The sequence below is a fragment of the Anser cygnoides genome, chromosome 1, assembly GCF_040182565.1.
Source record: "Anser cygnoides isolate HZ-2024a breed goose chromosome 1, Taihu_goose_T2T_genome, whole genome shotgun sequence".
NCBI lineage: Eukaryota > Metazoa > Chordata > Aves > Anseriformes > Anatidae > Anser > Anser cygnoides.
Genome location: NC_089873.1, coordinates 72,160,457 through 72,178,684, shown reverse-complemented (window position 1 = coordinate 72,178,684; position 18,228 = coordinate 72,160,457). Strand labels below are relative to the sequence as shown.

General features: G+C 41.1%; 1 protein-coding gene across 2 annotated transcripts in view; it reads left to right on the top strand.

The window, feature by feature from the left end:
• The window catches only part of BORCS5 (BLOC-1 related complex subunit 5), a 104,344-nt gene that overhangs the window by 81,067 nt on the left and 5,049 nt on the right, over positions 1-18,228 (top strand). For both annotated transcript variants that reach the window (XM_013172846.3, XM_013172848.3), the window contains one exon: positions 2,600-2,757. In XM_013172846.3, coding sequence (XP_013028300.3) covers positions 2,600-2,757 — 158 coding nt within the window. The remainder of the gene's footprint in view (positions 1-2,599; positions 2,758-18,228) is intronic.

The window sequence follows — 18,228 nt, the reverse complement described above, 5'->3', positions numbered from 1 at the left end:
ATGCTTCTGTTCACTTCAGTCTTTCTTTTCCTACAAGTTGAAATTCAGAGCTAAGTTCTTCGCTGGCATGGACAGCATGAGCCATAGATCTTGAGAGAAGCTAATTGCTTTGTCTTCTCCCTACTGCATCAACCAAAATAATGCTATCCTTTATCTTTAAATAATGTATGCTGTTTGGTTTTTATTACGACTTCAAACATTTATACTGGGTTATATTTGAACTTCTGCCTTCTTATGAAGATAGTCCAGCAGAACAGTTAATGTCTCCGTTCACTTGAGTTCACGTTTTTCTGGATAGTGAATCAGAGGCTCCTTATAGTTTATTAATTTTGCTTTTAGTGTTTTTCAACCTGTACAAGGTTGTAAGTACATAATATAAGTTTCAGTAACGTAGTCCTTTATAGCTTATTTTACAGTCCTTGCCCTGTTCCGCTTCAAAACTCTTATAATTCTTAGGTTAGCCAAAATACACACTTCATTTTAATTAAATCTATTAAATAGAGCCTAATTCTCTTCCTCCTCTTGAAGCTGGTGAGAGATTAGCAATAAAAGAAAATTAGTTGGTTGATAGCATCATGTATTTTGATCAGTGCAGGAACACGGTAACAGCCTCAGGTGTACAGTGAACTCTTCATTCCTGTGTGAACATTCAACATATTAAAAGTTGACAACATTATTCGAACATTTATCCTGACAAGATAAATTTACAGAAGATCAGAATTAACAAACTGAAGGAACGCTAAAACATGTAAATGTAATGTATACATTAAAAAAAAAAGTTTCATTTCCTTCAGCATGTTTGCTCTCATTAAAGTTTTGCACTTCAGCTGAAAGTTTTCTTGAAAGATTTGCAATTGATATTGCTGGACCTAAGATTTTGTTTGAGGTAATTCTTTCTAGAACATAAAAAAGGATTTGGCTAATACAGATTTTTGAGACCAAATGGTTAACTGTCTATCTCCTCTTCTGACCTGTTGATACAGGCAGTGCAATTGTAGTGGATGACAAGTCAGCAAAACAAAATTATCTTTTTTTTTTTTTTTTCCACTGAAGATGAGGAAAGGATGGGTTTTATGTAAAGGGTAATTGAGAGCATTCTGAGAGAATAAAACATTGAGTGTTGATGCAAAGTAAACCTACTTCATCATATCTGATGAGGTTGCTCTCCTAGTTTTGTTCTCATTTCTGTCTGGAAATTTTTTTGAAGAGGTTTAACTTTCTCAAATTCATAAGATACTTCTGACTTAGTCTTGGTTTCTGTCTTGTTTGTGAGTCTTCTGGCAAGAACTTGATGTCACAACTTTCTATTTCCCAGTGAGGTACATTCTTAGAAGAACTTTTCCAATCCAAATAACTTGCATTTATTACTTCTTTTAATTGCTTAGTATGATACTTGCTTACATTTGCTGTTTTAATGTCTTTTCCTGTCAGTAAACGGAGAGCCCCAGAGGGCAGGCACATGCATGCAGTTGCTGAATTCAGTTTACATAGCTTGACAGATGTTTTGGAAAAAGCAGATTGCGTGTGTGTGCTGTTTGTCACAGATGGTGTCCCAACTAGAAAGAAGTTGTGCTAATGCTGGAGGAAAATGAAAAGAAAATAAATAAAGGAAATAACAAAAAAGGATGGCCTTAGAATTTAGCATCACTTTTTCCAGAAGCTGTGGAGAAAACTGACAGTATGACACACATGTGCTTGAGCTCAGCAAGGGTTCTCAAGTTGCACTATGCAAGCAACAAAAAATGGGCAGGAGAAATTTCTCTGGACGGTTTTGCCTTTTTCTCCTCTGGATATTAACAGTGGCCCAGTATTAAGTCTCATACTTTTTTGGTGAGCTTTTTGTGAAACCTAGAGTCATGTGAGTAGGTAAAGATCTTAATATATATATATATATATAAATATATGTATGTATGGGCTAGTCTTTGGGGAACGTAAAGAAAAATCTTACAATGTGAAAGGGTTCTGAAGCTTCGAAAAAGGCAAGGTAGGCAAAACACTGACATTTCACCCCAGTTTTTAATTTAACTTAGGTGGGTCATTTTTCACTCAGCTTTGTTTTGGGGGACCAGTGAATTTTTAATGATTTTTTAGAAATCTGTTTTTGACAGTGAGATTCTAATGAAAATAGTTCAAGTCGCATGCCCTTAGGGGATTGCAGAACTCCACTCCTTCCCCTTCTGGCGTACATAAATGAGGACGGGGCTCATTTGTCAGAGTTCAGAATTGCTTGTGACGGAGATGAAGCAGGACTTGCTTTATGCAGCCTATCACTGGAAACCAAGCTGTTGTGCATTATGGTAGTATGTTTAGATTCTGCCTTTAAGCTCTGTCAAGGAGGGGTAAGCTGTATGGCAAACTATTCTTTGCACTGCTATGAATCCTAAATGGCCATAAATCTTCTATCCCTGCTCTTCCTACTTTTAGCCTTCACTGCACCATTATGTTGTTAAAGTCCATTCAGTAGTCTTCAAGCCTGAATTAGCTTTTCATTCATCCTTTTAAAGCTTTTCTTCAGGACATGTTTTGCTGCCTTTCTGCTTGCAGTTGAACTGGTTATATGAACAGCCAGATTAACTCCTTTTCTTCCCTTGCCTTCTAGGACTCCTCAGTGGGCAGACCTCTCCGACCAACACCAAACTGGAAAAGCTGGACCCCCACCAAGTGCTACAGCTGTGTCTCCGGTACCAGGACCATCTTCACCAGTGTGCAGAAGCGGTTGCCTTTGATCAGAATGCGCTTGTGAAGCGGATCAAGGAGGTACGGCCCACAGAATGCCCACTTTTAGTGGGAAGGGCTTGGGGGCCTTGGAATGACCCTCTCGAGCTATGAATGCAAGTGCTTGCATGGTCTTGGGTCGCTTTATGCAGTCTGCTTTAAAGTAAACCCAGTAGAGAAACTGTGTGTGTCTCTGTGTGTGTGTGTGTGCATTTCAAACAAAATTCCCTGGCTTTCACTGTGGTTACTTTTAGGTGATGTATTTACTGGTTGTGCTCTAGGATTCTTGGCTGTAAACAGAATATGTTTCTCTAGTATTATAAGTACTGCAAATAATTGTTAAAAGAGTAAAAGATGACTGGAGTTTTTGAAGTTATCATTCCTTATTCAGATCTGTATGCTTAAAGTTTTATTAGGCATCATGTTTAAGCTCTAAGGAAAGAAATGGTTATCATAACATGGAGAAGGTAGCAGAGGTAGAAAGTAGTAGCTCTTTCTTTCTTCAATGGATTTGTAGAGCAGTGCTTTTGTTTTCAAAGTCAGCCTCTTCTCTGATCTGTATGGCTGTTAAAAAAGGTCTTTGTATGTTACTGTTCTTATCACTGAAGAGTCACTTGAAAATCACTGATCTGCTTAAATATGCAATGATACTGGTGGGGAGGAAACTAATTCCTAGGGTAAGCATCCTGAAATTGCATTGCCTGTGTGCTTTTGTGTAACTACCGATGTTGGAAGCAGTAGGATGGCTGACAGTTTTTTAAAGTCAAGATAGACTGGCATGAGAGGAGATGCTGTTTGAGAGTGGCTTCTCACATGTCCACAGATATGTGGAAGAACTGTTAAGTGCTGTATATATCAAAAGTGTTAGAGACCAAATACCTTTCAAAGTCAAAAGAAAAGTTTTTGAACAGGTGGTTAATTTTTATTCATGCACTGTAAACAATGACCTTGATTCATTGTTGCTATATTGGCTTAGAGTTAAGAAATCCCACATGACAAACTGGATAATAAATTTGATGTATGGGCTGCTTTGAGAAGCTGCTGTCATCGTGAAGTTGTAAGCCCAAAATAACGTGGGAGCCATTAAAAAGGCCTTTTTACTTTGGTATATCGAGGTCTGAGGCCAGCTATTACACAAGATGTAAAGATATTTGCAGATGTTGGTGACTCAGATCACACAATCTCAGAAATTGAATTTAATTGCCAGCCTAATGACAGTGTACTGCATTAATCCAAGTAGATTGTAATTCTTTTGGCTGTTAAAGTGTGAGAGTATCAACATGATTTAAAGTCATGGTAGACTACACCAATGCAATCTGCTTAAGTTGGATTTGACTTCTATACGGCAAGTGACAGACTACCTTTCGAGTTAGTCATGGCGTTATTTTCTTCCAGTTCATAAGGCTTAAGATTTTCTTTCACAGAAAATAAATATAACTTAATACCAGTAATATAACTGGTATTGTCAATGACTTCTTTATCACAGACTCCTGTATGACATAGTGAAGGAGAAATGGGCGACTCTAACTCAGGCAACTCACAAGTCAGGTTGTGTCAGTTTTTTTTTTTTTGCTGTTGTTTGTGTGTGTGTGTGTGTGTGTCACAACACTTAAGTAACTTCAGATGCTTTGAATCCCTCTGCCAGATTTGGTGGGTCTTTACTGTTCATTTTCCTAATCATTTTAAAATGTTTTTCTTGTATTGGCTGTTCTGCATATGTGTTCTGGAGGAGCCGGGTGGGACCCACTCAGTTTAAATCATTCTTTCCAAATTGTTTGGGCTCTCTTTAGTGCACTAAATTGAACTGCTGTTGACAGTTGATGACAACAAAGGGTGCAGCTGAGCTAGAGCAGGGTATGTCTCTTGTTACAAGTGTAGACAAAGGAAATCATATTTGGCTGCACCCATTTGTCAGCAATGATTTAGTTTTGCAATGTAGATGAAGCTTTGACCATTGGTAAGGAGTAAAAATGAAAGAGAATATGAAGTGTATTGTGGAAAGCAGAACGTGTGTATGAGCTATACAGTAAATTCTTTTATTCTCACTTCAGTAGTCAATATTTCCCTTTTTTCTTTATAATATGGAAAGTATCAGTGGTTTTCTTTGTTCTGATAACAGGCATCTAGTGAACAGTGCTTTTAACTTTCCTACAAAATGTTGGTATGCTTCAGTCCCTGATTCCTACCATTTGTCTGAGGTCTGTTCAGTTTTCAAACTTTGACTATATTCAGTGTAGTAATAGCCCTACTGTATAGTATGCCACAGTCATACTAGTTACAACCAGGACCTATTTAGTTTTTCATTGATAATATGTTCCAGTGCAAGTACCTTTTGCTCTTTGTGTGTCCGGAAAAAAGTTTCCTGGTTTCTGGAAAAACTCAGAAGTATTGTTGCAAATTTATTGGCCCTCGATAACTCATAATTCACTGCAGTGGTTTGTAAATTCAGCACACAATTTAACTTAAAATGGTGCTTAATTGAAACTAATCTAAGGAAAAAAAAAAAAAACCTGGCATGCCAGTAGTTATTGCAGATCTAAGTAGGCCCATCTGTGTGTTTCCTTCCTTTGGGAACCAGAACAGCCTAACTTTGCTCTCCATCCCATTTCCCAGTTTAGTCAGTTAGCAGTATGTTGGCTGGAGCCTTACTTGCTCCTAAACATGGAACCTGTATGCTTTCCAGGCTGCTTTGAATATTCATTCTCAGGAAGAATTGTATTTACCCAAATACTTCCTTGGGGAAAGAATTGCAAAGACATGGCTGAAGGTAGTTGACTCAACTGCCCGTATTCAGCAGTTGCACTTACTTGTACCTGAGCTGTCTGGTTTCAGAAGGGTTTGTTTTTATCACAATAGGCTTTGTCTTTGTTGCCAAAAAATAAATAAAAAAAGAACGCTTGCATTTTAGGGAAAAATAACTAATATGCATTAAATATTATGCTTCATATTAATTTTTGGCAGCTGACTCACCATCTGTTGCAATACTGCCTTAATTCCAGTACCACTGAGGGATTCCTTCTATTTTTTTCCCCTTATCAGTTTGAAAAACAACACAAAAATGATTTGGGATTTATGTATGTGTCAATCCAGGGTAATGGCACCTGACAAAATTCAATAATTTTAAAGAAAAAAAAAAGCTTGTGTGTAGCATTTTCTGGGTAGTGTATCTACTCTTTGATATTATGTAGGATGCCCATTCCTAGCTTGTTGGATTAATCACCACATTATTGACTTCTGGGGACATAGTGTTCAGATGGGTCTGGAAACAGGATCTGGTTTGTCTACTGGTGGAATATATTGCACCCACGTGAGTTTGTTATGCATACACTAAGAAAAACGTGTTTTCAGAAGATGATAGGTTTATAAAACACTAAGTTAGAAAAGGCAGTTATAGCTAGTTAACAGGTAAAACTGATCTTTTCCTCACCTTGGGTGGGGGTTTTACCATAGTGTGCTGCATGATGGGGACGAGCTGATTCACCTTACGTAGGATGTGATACTTCAGGCTAAAAATTACAGGGGTGAACCATGCCTTGTTTTGAAATAAAATACCTTTGTCATTTCTTACTAGACTTCCAGTACTGACAAAGGGGAAACGCTGCTCAGAGTATCCTGTATACCCGTAAAGGCAAATATAGTTCCTAGATAAATTATGCATAAAATGTATTTGAAAGTGGATTGCTAGGAGAGTTGTTTTGCTTTGCCTGAAGACCAAATATTGATGCAGTGTATCTGTAGCTTTTATTGCCATAGGAATGTCAGACTGATAATAATTCTGAAAACAAAACTTGTTACAATACAAAATGAAATTTAAGATATTTCATTCTAAGCTGACAGACACCCTCTGAAAAATTAACACATTTTCCAATAATAAACATTCCTTTTACATTCTTAACATATGTGATGGTGAAGTAGTTAAACAACTTGTGTTAGAGCCTAGGTATTAATAACAGTAAGTGGTTTGCCATGGAACAAATTACAGTGTATAACTTGTTTTATATGCGTAAATTCCTGTATGGTGATGGCTCTGTATTTTGAACAAATATTCCAGAATGTGCATCAATTAATTTTTTTTTCTTTACCAGCTTACTGCAAAAATAATTCTAATGGGCTTCTGTGGGTATGTAGTCATGATGTCCAAAAATCCATCCATTAAAATTTGGTAAGAAAATAACTTTTGAAGCCACACCTACACCACATCATGTCTCCCAATACATTTCAGCTGTTGAAAGTATGGGATAGGCATTAAATAGTTATTTTTTATAAGCAACAAATCTAGTGCCTTTGTAAGACCAAGAAGAAGATAAAGACTTTTAAACACAAGCATTACATACAAGCACATTTTAGCTTATCCCATATATTTAAGACTCATACATTGTGCTTCAGCCATCCATGTCACCATCTGTGTGAAGTAAAACATACCCGGCAATTTGGGGATTCAGGAATTTCGGTTTATTTTTCGTGAGTGCCTTGTGGCTTTTTGACCTTTATGGCAAGTACATTGTTTCTGTGGCACTGAGCGTTTCTCTTATCAAAGCGACCTTTCATCTCCTGCAAAAACTGTGCTGGGGAACGTGGCCTGCAGAGGTCATTGGCATTGTTTTGTTCCACCCCGAGGGAAGCATGGATCTACCATGGGCAGGGCCCTTGGCTTTGAACTCTCCTCATTACAGAGGTGAGAGGGATGGCAGGGTTAGGGGGAGCTTGTCAAGGTTTCACATTCCCTAACGGGAACTAGAGGACGAGCTATGCTGAAGGTGGTGATAAAGGGAAAAGCTCTCTAAGCGCAGGGAGTAGTCCCACCACCAGGACCAAAGGAGTGCTGGGCCAGTCGCCTTGGCAGGACACTGCGTGGCAGGTGATAAGGTCGCTGCAGCACAGGATCCCGTTAACTGCAGCAGCAACCAGACGGGGACGTGTGATGCACCTTGCGCTTCTTAGCAGAGGTGCCCTCTCTGAGCAGGAAGATGCAGACTGTGCAGGATTCCTTCAGTGTTCCATTCCAACGGACTAGTGTTCCTTGAGAGAATGGACCCCAATATAGGGTCAGTTTTGTGGAGGTAGTGTTTGTTTGTAAAACCTGTTTGCAGTAGGCATGCCTCGAGAATGACACACCTTCTCACTAAACTGAATTGCTCCAACAAAATATGAATGATCTCAGCAAGTCCAAAGCCTTTTTTCAGCTTGAGGTCTTTGCCTCAAGGTCGGTGTGCTCATGTGGATCAGACCACTATTTACCTTTCATCCCATTAAAGGGAAGGGCTCAGAGGACTGAAAGCAAGCCAGTTAAATGAAGCCCGGCAAAAGTGAAAATGGAGATGTGTTTACTCTCGATGCAACATATAAAGACTTTCTAGATGAGGCAGTTTTGACTTTCAAGCAAAATTGAGCCTTTTGGTTCACAGATTTAAATTAGCAGTGGCCAAAATCCAGGGAAAAAGCTTGAGAAGTCCTTGGGATATAATGTTCCTGAAGTTTCCTGGTTGAAATGCCACTCGTATTTTCAGGGGATTTAATGCCATACTGCCATGCTTTTTATAAGAGCTGTGCTAGGGAACACAGTGTTCTGTGAAGAAACCAGTACATTAAATATATTCTTTGGCATCTAGGAATTTTGAGATTGAAGACTGTGGCCATCTATTAGGCTCTTTATTTCTTCCTTCAGCTGTGATGAAGTGTTATTTATAAAGACTGGAATTTTAACTGAACACGCACCATCATGCAGAAATAAATGTGCAGTGTTATGCTAGAAACTATCTTCGTGTCCTTTAGCTGATCTTGCTTTTCTTTCTTCAGCCTAATGTGCTAGTAGCTAGAATTCTCACGTGGTGGGGTGATGTCTTAACCAGCAAGCGTCAAAATGGGAAGCTGCTTTTGAAAAATCTTCACAATTATTATTTTAATAAATTGGAATTAATATTTTTCTGCATATGCTCTAGGCAGATGGCCAGTGCTGCGTTACACATGAACTCTATGAAGCGATCCAGCAGTTAATAAAGAAGAAGAAAGATTGTTTGCACTTGTGATGTTGAAATCTGTTGCATTAACATACATGGCTTCATTTGCTTCATATAAAAGACCAGTCCCTCGTTCCCAGAATGTGCGTGTGAAATCAGTTCTGTCATTAGTGAGACAGTGTGAGGCAGTCATTGTGTTCAAGGAAGGAGAGTTCATAAATACAACATAAGGGCTATAAGGATGCCTGGGGAGTGGAGAAGCCCTGGGAAGAAACTGGAGAAGCTTTGCTCAGTTGGCCTAGTGAAGGCCAAAAATAGTATGATTTCTCTTTCTAATTAAGTCTGGAGTTACCACAGGTTGAAGATGCTCTTCTCCCTCCCTACTGGATACAGGAAGAGTCCCTTTACAGGCTTTCATTTTTAATGATTACCTCTTGTTTGAATGTTGAATTGAAATTTTCAGGGTGTCAACTCTACCCTTAGGTGAGAATTGTTTTTTTTGTTTGTTTGTTTGTTTGTTTCTGGAATGTTAGCTGAACAGCTGTTCAGCAGTTTGATATTCATTTTAGATGTGTTAGCCAGTATTATTTGCAAATATTTGGAGTTGTACTGATGACTTAAAGATGCTATGTGGTAGGTTAGGGGAGCGGGGTTGACCTTGTGTGGGCAGCTCTATAATTAGCATTCTGATAACAATCAGATGTGATCTGCAGAGATGACTTCATGTTGAAAATATTACACAGCTTTAGTGCAAGTAATCTGTCCATCTTGCTTTATATGAAGGGTGGGATTTCCTTAGTGCTTGTTTGCTATTGGGGCATGAATGTTTCTGTATGAGAACACTAGTAACTATTATTTCAACACTACTCTAGAGATAAGAAACAGCATTTATTAGTAATTAATTCTCATGGGTGTTGTTCTTGACTGGATGTGTCATCTATTTTGGAAGCCTGTGTGAAATGCTGAATTATAGTATAGTAGAATACCCTGTAATCAAGTGTATTGAACTGTTCCAAACTGTGGCATAGTGGACAAGAAATGAGGTTTGTACACCAAAGAAAAAGTGATCTATCTGAGGAACAATTGCCATGACTAGCAAATTATCTAAAAAAATGAAATTCCAAATCAGATGAATTTCAGTTGAATTTCAGGTCAGGTATATGTACAACAAATCAGCATAGCAGCAGTACCTGACAAGGAATTCTAGAGCTTTTAAGGTCAGGATGGATTCTTGGGTCGTAACCTTTTCTTTTGTTTAATCCAATCCATAGAATTTAATTTTTGATTATGCCTCAGGCAAGCAACATGTGAACTGGAGATGAACCTTTTCAACTAAAAGTTCTCCCATCCTGTAAATTTTCAAATGCCTTCTCGCTTTTGATTGATTTGTTCTAGAGATTATCTGTAGACATGAACAAGGAGAAATACTCAGCCTTTCCTGAAACTTGAGGCCTAATATAATAAAAATGGATACTCAGAATGGATTCCAGTTACCAGTGAACAGTTGTTGAACTTTTGTTTGAACCATTGATCCTTTGAGATGGTATACAGTCGTTATCAGGTTTTGAACACTAGTTTATAGCCTCAGAAGAGCTGGCTGTGGACATAACTCACAGTGCTCAAGAGTTGCTTGAGGTTTTTCTGAAGCCAAGGACTTACTGCCAGATGCTGTGACCTCCAGAAAAGTACTGCAACACCTGAGCTTTAGCTCAGCTGGGGAAATATGATGGTCAGTCTTAAAAGTAACTCTTCTGGGAATGAATGAGTAGATATTCCCCTTCTCAGCATCATTGGGGTGTTGCTTGCTCATTTTATGTTCAGTTTGAACATGAAAGAGCTGATTTAGAGCTTCAAAAACATCTTTCAAAAATCTTTCAGATTCTCAATGCGTAACACTGTTAAAGCTGACAGACGTTTGAGTTTTCCCAATGAGAAGGAGTTGATCTGGACATTTCATGTGAGAGCTGTGGCTGTCAGGAGAAGAGCAAAAGCTTCATCTGGACTGTCAGATGTCCAGAAATCCCTGATTCCTGACTGCTGGGCTTGTGCCCCTGTATATCTCACGCTTCACCCTTCTTGCATGTATAGAGGCCATCTGCACAGCACATGGGAGGTAGGTCTGACGCTACTAGATGCATTGCCTTTCTGTGCAAGTGCAGCACGTGCTGGTGCTTGAACCCGTCTTTGTCTTCAAGAGAGAGGCCTAGATAATCTCTTTACTACTTCACAAGCTGCAGAAAATGGTTAAAATTCAGCTCCACTGCATTCTCTGAGAACAGAACTGAGAGCTTTTTCTTAGTGTTTTCTAGAGGAGGACACTACTTGTCTGCTAGTGTAGTATTTAATGCTGACTAAAGCAAAGTGAGGTGCTAGCAAAGGCTAGTATCCCCTTTTGGAAAATTTGTAAAGACCTTCTAAGTATATATAGAAAAAGAAGAGCTACAGCTGTGGGGTCCCAAGTGTGAAGCTGTGAATAATACCATTAGGTCAGATAGCTTGCAAATTTAATGATGTCAACGGTACTTCAGATGGCACTTTTTTACTCTACAATGACAACAGTTGTGTTTTTGGAGAAACATCTAATTAATGATACTGGTATTCTTTAATATCAAAGCTTATTCTTGGTAGGAAAAACAACTTGCTTAAAACTAATCATTCTGACATGTTGAAAATACAGAACTGAGATTTATAATAAAATAAAACCCTAAGGGTAAAAAACATTTGCAAGTACTATTGTTCTTATAATATTCAAGCTCTGGCAATCTCTTGGGTGAGTAATATGGCAGCAGTATAAAATGAGTAAATGAGGGAACTGAAGGCCATGTTTTGTAGCAGAATTATTAAGCTGCCTGAAATAAGAGTTATGCAAATTATCATTTAAGCAACAAATCAGTCTGTAACATACATTTTTCTTCCTGCAGGAACAACTAATTAAAGACAGGCATAGGATGTTCCAATTCCTTTCTGTGGAGTTGTGCTCCACAAAAGAGGAGTTTTGTGAGGACATTGAACACAGAAGTTCATTTATCTTATATATTGTCTGGGCGGGTTTTTTGTTTGTTTCTTTGTTTCTTTGTCATTTAGGAGAGGTATGGGAGCATTTCTAACATTTTCGAACATAACATTTTGGTCTTGATAAAATTCTCCTAGCTTAGGGAGTTCCAATTTCATCAAAACTTTTTTTCTGTTTGAGATCAGAACCACTCCCCTTTAATTTCCACGTAGGAATAAATGAGCAGCAGTGCAGATCGTGAATGCCTCAGAACTGTATTTTTGAGTGTCCTTTTAATGAACAATCTTATGTAGGTTTAAGGTAGCACTGCTAGGTTGTGCATACTGACGCATCTTTGTGTATGACTTATTTTTCAGAGATGACTTTTTAGGTGAATGTAGATTATTCACCAATTATGCAGCAACTGAAAGCATTTTTTTTTTTTTTTTTAAAAAAAAAAAGTGTTCTTACTCATTAAAGTCAACAAGTTAAAAATTACCATAACCTTTCAGGGTGACATTTCAGAAAACATACTGATAAAATCAACATGGTTTTTTTCCCCACAAGAATTATGTATTTAAAAGCATCAGTCACTCTGGAATCCCTGCTGGGGACTCTCTGCTAGGTCTTCCCACCACCATGAAGAGAAGACTGCAAAAGGGCTGTAAATGTCATGAGGTTCTGGTGTATTGTGTATTGTACTACTAGCAGCCTACTCTTCTTGCGTCTCCAGTCATATCTGAATTTAGAGGACTATCACTGAAATATATTTCTTTCATTTTTATGAACTGTTTTGTCTTCATGAGTCTGTTTCTTCCATTAGGTTAGAATTTCCCTCATCACAGACCGAGCTGTTACTCAAGAACAGTAAATAAAAGGGTATTGAGTTGATACTTGGCATCTGCATTGTTTTCATCCGGCAGTGACGTGCTTAGCCACCAGTGTGAGAAGGAAGAATAGCATGGGCATATAGCAGTGGGAGAGAATAGCCACAGAGAGAGATAAGTAAGTAAAACCCCCTCCTCTCCTCCAGCTCTACTGGAAGGGTGCCTGTCTGAAGACATAGAAGAGCTGATGATTCTGTGCTCGTGAGACTGAAGAGTCGGTTTAGCAAGTTGATCTGACACAAAACCAAACTGCTGGAGAAAAGAGAGCCTGAGGTGATCAAACTTCTCCTGTTTTCCCCCTTCTCCCTTCAGGCTTACTTGCAGAACTGGGCCTCATTAGTGATGATACAACTCCTGTGAAGGAGGGGGTGGGACTGGTGCTTTGCAGCCTGAGGCTGCACTGGATTTTGTTTAATGAGAAATTGTGCCCTGAGTTTAACTTGCTTGTGTTTTTGTTTAGCTCTTTTGAGAGAGAAGGATCATAAGTTAGACGGTGTTGAGGGTTTTTTTTTGTGAAGAGAGTCCAGCAGAAGGGGACTGTGATATGAGATGTATCCAAGCTGGGGAGCTGGATATAGCATCTGCAGCACCCAGATGGCTGACGGTTGTCAGCTTTGCTGTCCGCCTGCTCCCTCTGTGAATGGGCTTTGCTTTTTTAACGTGCTTGGAAGTCTCCTTGCTCATTACTGCTGGGCGCGAGGTAGGTATTGTTTTGGTTGTAGCTTTAGGACTTTTTTTAGCAACAGTTAGTGATAGCAGTCATAACTTCAGTTTGGGGGCCTGCCAGTTGGCAGGGGGATGCTGGTCGCTCTAAGGCAGAGGCAGCTTGAGTCGGAGCTGCCAGGGAGCTGTGGGCTGCGGAGGTCAGCACGCCGGGTAGTGACAAACGTATCCTGTCCAATAACGCAATATGCAGGAAAAGGCGTACATAAAGGTGGAAAAGCTAATTTCCAGAATGAACCTTCTGATTCTTTTGAATTCTGAATTCTTTTCAATTCTTGGAGGCAACCCAAGGCCTCCCAGAATAGTTAGATCTTGATGTCAGAGGTGCAGCTGTATGCTAACGTGTAGCTACAGTAGCTCTAAGGGACCACGTATGGATTTAGTTGTAGAAGATCTTTTGAAGTAAGTGGATTTCTGTGGCTGTGCTGGCTGGGTCCTGGTGTATTTGTCAACGTTTCCAAAACTTAGTGTTAGAACCAATTAAAATGGTTGCTCTTCATTCTCTAACTTGACTGCGATCCGTGCAGTGTTCCCACTGAGTAACTCCTTAGCAGTTGTTTACAGCAGTGACAAATTACAAAGGAAACAAAAGGAACATTTTGGTATGAGATTAGGTAATCCTAGCATGTGGCAAGTAAAAGTTAAACACAAATTATAGTTGTTTACCTGGCTGTGAAGCAGAGGAATGGCACTCATGAGAACTACTTGTGACTGATGCTGAAGGGAAGGTTGTGGGATCCTTGGCTGGGAGTGTCTATTTTCTACCCTGGCAAAGATGCTGCCCACTAAGTTTATTGCTTACCAGTGTGTGGGATAAGTGGGAGAAACGGAGGATGTTCCTGTCATCAGGAAGTCATCATGATCTATTGTGCTAACTTTGCATGACATTATCAAAGAGAAAGGTGGGGTGGGGGGGAGCCATTCATTGAGCCCATTTGTTTTCAGCCAGTACAGAAAGAGGAGCTGTCTTCAGTTTTAAGTGCACAGACTGAGAAGTATTTTCACACCAGCGCATCATAACTAATACTCCATGCAGTCATGTTCCTGCCTGTCACTTTCAGATGTGGTTGTTGTGCGGCTGCAGGAAGGAGTTCGTTTAAACCCAGCCAGGCACCTGACAATGTGTGAGGGGAAAGGCTACTTGTGTTAGGAGCATTGTTCTAGCAAATGAACTTTCTGGAATAAGGATTGCACCCTAATTGCTGTGTTTTTTTGAGTGGCAGCCATAGGGGATGGGAGCTATCAGCAAATTATTAGGACAGAGGAACACAGTACAAATGAAAGTGTAGGTGAGCTTTTGAAGTCTGTTACTGAGTGGAGATGGAGAGAGCAAAACATCTTTTTGCCTTACAGGCATTTCGAGGAGGGAATGGAGAAGCTGGGAATGACAAGGCATCCTCTTATGATAAGTATTTTTTCTTAGTGATGTCAGCAATGACAGTGCCTCTCTAGAAGCTCAATTCCAAGTTCAAGGAACCTGTGTTTGTGCTTGCAAGTACCACTTACAGTTCTGAACCTGGGAAAAATGTGTCTAGCTGCTACTTTAAATTATTGAAACAAATTATTGAACTAACAAGAGGTGGCCCCTGTTTCCCAAAGCTCAGGATACTTGCACATCCGTGGCAGAGGTAATAAAAACCATGCTAGGTAAGAGGTATACATAGGGCATTGGTTTGTTTTCAGCATGGTCTCTTGAAAAGAGTTGGGCAGTGTCCAGTACTGACCTCAGTCTTTTATGGGCTAAATTAATGTCTTTATTCTGCTCAGCAGTGTGGGCCAAGAAGAATTCTAAAATAAATGCAAGAATTTGTGGTGTGCAAGTTGTCTGAAAGTACCCTCAATTGTTTTTGTGTTTCATCAGTATGTTACAAACAGGGCTGTGTAATGCGGTCTCCTGAGGCCTCACTGGTTGAGAATGTGAATGGTGTAGTGGGAGAGGCTGCAGTGGAGGCCGCTTAATGGGGTAATATCCATCTTGCAGTGGTGTTGGAAGTAATTATAAATCTGTTTTTGTTTGAAGAAAGAGCCCAGTAGATGTCATTTCAAGTTTAAAATGTGAGGCTTAGGCATAAATTACTGCCTTACTGCTAGTGGTCTGTGGAAGAGTCAAGGGCTTAGAATTTGGGTCTGTTAGCTTCTATTGCAGGGAGTCACTGGCTGTACAAAGAAAGTACATCATGCTAGGTGCTGAGTTTTAACTAGTCCTTTTTGGTGACACTGTACTCCTCACAGAAAAATTGACAAACTTCTATCTTTTTCAGTGTTGGAGGGGGAAAAAAATCTTGTCCTCTGTTCTGGGGTTGACAAGTCCAAGGTTTGCTGCTTTACAGGAGGAATTATTTTTGGAGAGAAGTGGAATGTGCATTGGGAGCTCTCGGCCCTCTCCTGAGAACATGCTTTTTTCCTTGTGGCCAGGCTGGGCAGAGTCTCTCACTTCGAGGATTAGGACTGGGACCTCATCTGCTGGACTCTGCCCTTCTGTGTTTGTTTTCATACACTTCAGGTCCAGCCTTTTTTACAACCGCGTTGCCCTGGTGTGGCAGGAAGCTGAAAGCAAGCAGAGTGGAAGCAGTGGCTCAGGTAAATGCTTGCAGATGGCTCTAGGGCAGTAGAAAAACTGCTGGCTCTGAAGCATCTTGCTGGGCTTCCTGGAGAAGCATCTTGCTGGGCCTGGGATGGGCAAGAAGACTGGGATCTGAGTGTTTATCTGGAGGGACTGCGGCAGGGCCTCATGTGTGGGCAGCAGGAGCTGGTGGGATCTGCTCGGAAAAGGCCACATCGTTTGTCTTGCCCTTGGGGACATCTTAAAAACCTGGACTACCTCAGACAGGACTGCCTCCTGCCTCAGCTCCCTTTCTTCAGATACTCTTTATTGCTACTGTATGGAATTACATAGGTGAGAACCAAGCATATTCTTATGCGCATTCACTGTTCATTGCAGATTCCCAAAGGACAGTTTTTAGTCTCTGTGGTGGGTAAATATGGTTGGCACTCCAAGCCCTGCAGCTCACGGCCCAGGCTGAGCCTCAGAGAAGCAGGACTGCATGCCAGGAGAGGTAAAAGCACAAGGTTTGGCACCAGTGGGAGCTCGCTTCCAGGGGGGAGGAGGCAGGAAGGATGTAAGTGTGTATTTAGGCCTGCCACAAGGAAAGCTGCAAAGAGGCATTGGCATTTATGTGCAGGAGTTAGAACAACTATTTTTTTTTTTCCTATTTAAAAAGACCAAGTTCAGACCAAGTAAAAATTGGCCTTTCCTCACAATTACTCAACTTCAGTCCCTCATGTAGTGTCGCTGGCTGTGCAGTTGCCACGGCCTCCCACAGCAGACAAACTTTAGTGCTAGGTATAGGGAAGCCATAGGAAATGCTCACTTCCACCCTTTCTCTTTTTTGTGAGGCAGCTTTTTTATAGCCATTGTGAACATGTCCAAAAGTAGCAAAGAGCTTGGAAGGCCGCTCCATGTTTCTTCTTCCTTTTGCTGGTCACCTTCCACATTCCCCTCTGTAGCTGGACATCGCTGGCGTTTACACAAGGAGCCTAAAGTCAACAGATGAAAATTGCTGGAGTTGAGAGAAAGGGGGTCTTTGTTGTTCCAGAGCTTGGTAGGTGCAGGCTTTGCCTCTCGCCCAGAGCTGTGAGGCTCTGCGAGGAACCTGCCTGCAGAAGAAAACCTTGAAACCAAAGGAGGTTTCTGCCCCCGTTCTCGTGCTGCTCCGTTTAATGAGGTGTGCTGACTTCTGACAGGGTGCCAGCTGGCTGCCCCTCCGCACCACTGTCTCTCATTAGGTGGGACGTTTTTAGGCGCTGGATTGAATTTACTTCCATCCCATGCAGACCTGGTGGTGGTCTGCTTTTACACACTCCAATTTACAGAGCTAGCACCAAGCTACTAAATTATTAAGCTAGGGTTTTAATTGAAACCCCTATGTAGGCTTAAATTGTTTCCATTCTATTTGGAGTTTCCTTCTCTGCTGGTTTTTATTTTGTCCCATGCATGAAAGTGTGGAGGGAGGAATTCACGAGAAGGCACAGAGGCAGAGGGAGAATTCAGCCTGTGAATGTGAGAAAGTACAGAAGAAATAAAAGGTTAATCAGTACTGTATCCAGCTCTGATGGAGGTGATAGAAAAAAAAGCTTCCTAATCCCCATGACAGTTTAGCGGAAAGCTGCGTGTTTGTTTTTAATGCTGTTTGTAACTTAGGTTTCTCAATGCAGCATTTTCTTGCCTCATTTTGTCTCGACCCCTTCCCCAGGGCTTGACAGGGGTGTTTGTCAGCAAACACGGCTCCCCCGCTTTTCCCCAGGGTCGAGCCTCACTGCCGCCAGCCGGACAGCAGTGCTCGGTCCCCAGGGCTCCCCTCTTCTTTGGGGGTGCCCCCTCCAGCTCTGCACCGCTTCCCCCAAATCCTCCCCTCGTTGCAGACTCTCCCCCGTGTCCCCAAATCACTGCACGCTGGATCAGGATTACGCTCGCTGGTTAAATGCTGCATAAGTCAGATCTGGTCAGCAGCGGTTTGGTTTTTAGTGCTGCACGGGTGCATTTGTGCCTGTGGTGAGAGGTGTCGTCGGGTTGACTCTGTTACTCAGTTCAGATGTGGTCTTGGTTGAAACTGTGCTTCCTGGCAACCCAGGAGTCCTCAGCACCGATTCCACCGTGAGCAGCGACCTCGGTCCTCAGGGGATAACAGGAGAGTCTGGAAAGCTGGTGGTGACGGGAGGCACAGGGCTAGCGCTAGTCAGCGTGTGTGCGCTCTTTCTCTTCACTGGGCAGCCACCGTGGGTGTATGCCGAGTCCTGAGTGAGGGGAAATGTTGTGGCTCCAAGCTGTGTGCCCACAACTCGGCAATGCTACCTGGAGGAGGCAGCACAGCGAGCGGATTTGTTGAGCGCAGCTACAGCAAGCTTAAGTAAATGAGTTTTAGGTGTTTTTTGAGGGTTTGGAATAGATCTGTTG